Source organism: Gymnoscopelus braueri (assembly GCF_963280865.1).
Source record: "Gymnoscopelus braueri genome assembly, chromosome: 24".
Classification (NCBI taxonomy): Eukaryota; Metazoa; Chordata; class Actinopteri; order Myctophiformes; family Myctophidae; genus Gymnoscopelus; species Gymnoscopelus braueri.
In genome coordinates, this window is record NC_137626.1 from 30,597,256 (window position 1) to 30,599,601 (window position 2,346).

The 2,346-nt window shown below is 41.9% G+C and overlaps 1 protein-coding gene across 1 annotated transcript; it reads right to left on the reverse strand.

The window, feature by feature from the left end:
* Positions 1-492: 492 nt before the first annotated feature.
* LOC308080747 (helix-loop-helix protein 2-like) lies at positions 493-885 on the reverse strand (the record flags this gene model as incomplete). The annotated part of the gene is made up of 1 exon (XM_080422705.1): positions 493-885. One exon carries the CDS (start codon positions 883-885, stop codon positions 493-495), a length of 393 nt encoding a protein of 130 aa, XP_080278831.1.
* Between the last annotated feature and the right edge of the window lie 1,461 nt (positions 886-2,346).

The window sequence follows — 2,346 nt, forward strand, 5'->3', positions numbered from 1 at the left end:
GGGAGGGGGTTCCAGGGGGGTCCTCAGCAAAATGAGTTAACATGAGTTTTAACCACTTTAAAACCCTATGTACATCGGCAATTTTGAAAATAGCCGATGTACAAGCTCACAACTCATTGCATCACCATGCATTGTGAGCATGCAATGTGAAATATTTTTTTGAAACATTTTTTTTAAACAGCACACATCTTGTACGGGGGTGTCTCCCTGGCACAAAATCTATTCAGATGGGGGTCCGCGGCCAAACACATACAAACTTGGGGGTCCTTGACATTAAAAAGAAGTTTGAGAACCGAACTACTGCTTTAGACATCCAGCAAAAAAAAAAAAAAAAATCTTATTTCCACCTTTCCAACATCATTTCCACTCCTTTCACCAAACTCACACTTGAGAGTCCAATTTATCAGAGAGAGAGAGAGACACACAAAAATCCTGTCTGTGTCAATCGCTTGGGAACACTGACATCATTTCTTTTTTTTTGTGTCTTTTTTCTCAGACATCCAGCACGTGATTGAGATAGGAGATATAACATATGGCCAGTCTGAGGATCTCGATCTTGGACAGCTTCTTGTCGGGGGGCAAGGTGGGCAGCAGCTTCCGGAGCTCGGCGAACGCCACGTTGAAGGCCTCCACGCGGATCCGCTCGCGGGTGGCGTGGGCCGAGCGGTACTTGGCCGTGGCCCGCCGCCTCCTCCTCTTCTCCTCGCGGCTGAGAGGGGGCTGGTGGCCGTGGCCGTGACCTCCTCCGCCCAGGGACCTGTTGTTGCCCTTGCCCTCGTCCATGGGCTCGTCGGAGGCGGCGTTGATGTCGCTGCAGAGCACCGACTCCGTGTCGGACTGGGTCCACGACAGGTCGGTCTCGGTTTGATCCGGACTCAGCATCATCTTCGCGTTTGTCTTTAGTCGCCCCCAAAAATACCAGGCTGGTTGTGTGGGATCTGTGGAGATAGATTCGAAGTGGTGATCGATTTTTTTTTGTTGTCTTGTTTTGGGGGATGTAATATGTTGTTTAAAAGCTTCAATCCGTAGCTTTTAGCCCAGTGGTTCCCAAACTTTTTAGCTCACAAGACTCAAAAGAGAGATGTTTAAAAGTCTCCCCGTGACCCATAGTGAAAATAGCAGATCTACAAGCTCACAATGCATAGCATCGCGACTCGTTGTGAGTTTGTAGATTGGCTATTGTCACTACGTTTGTTTTCGAATTTATAGAATTTATTTGATTTTTGGCATTTATTTATGAAATTCTTTTTAAAAAAAATGTCAGAATTTGTTTTAAATTAATGGAAAAAAAAAAGATTGAAAAAATGTGAGAGACCAAATTTCCACCATTCAACCTATAAGCTGTACACCAGGGTCTACATTTGTCAATGGAAGGGTATGGAGACCACAGCAAATGTGCTATATTTATTAACATAGGTCTACTCTATAAATGGTTAGAATAATGGATTCGTTAGAATAAGTTGAATGTAGCCAACAAGTTTTTCTAGATGCTCCCATTAATAAAACATGAGTAACAGAAGGTCCGGAATGTAACACATGTGATATTGTATTATTTATCTTAGAAGTCCCATATGAGGACGCATGGCCTTGGATAATCGATCGATCCATACTGTGTTCATTGCATAATAACACTGGACTATTAGGCCCTAGCCTATACATAAATAATGAATAGGCCGAAACTCATTGAATAGTTAATTTATTTAAGCAGTAAAATGGGCTTCCCTAATAGGCTATTACTTTATTCTTTGTATGGCAAATGTGGTATTTTACTTAATTTTTTATTTTTTAAATATTGTTGGGAATACATTGCTAAACCCATCCCTATAGCTGTCATAATATTAACGCGAATCGTGATCAGTTTTGACAGAGAGAATCCTATTTTTTCTGAATTACCATAATCAGAGTGTGCCATCTGTCACAGTGTGATGAACACATCTGCTTGGGTCGCCAAGAGTGAAGTGACAGCATGAAGCCACACAAAAATGTTTGACATCTGCTGCTGGACACGTTGGGGCTATTGTTTAGTTTTTGTAAACGAAGAAAGCAAAAGAAAAAAAATAAGATAAGAGGTATAGGCTATAGGCTATTATAGGATAGGGTCTATACACCAGGGGTCTTCAACGGTTTTCAGGCCAAGGACCCCCTAGCTGAGAAAGAGATGAAGCAGGGACCCCCTCTATATTGTATAAAATTGTGTTTCAGATTAAACTTCTTTTTATTTTTTACTTGGACTGCTCTTTTTTTCCCTCTACACCTGCCAAAAAATAGCAGATCTACAAGCTCACAAGGCCTTGCAGAGCTTGTAGATGTTCTATTTTTTTGGGCTAAAGTTCTCCACAGAAAAGG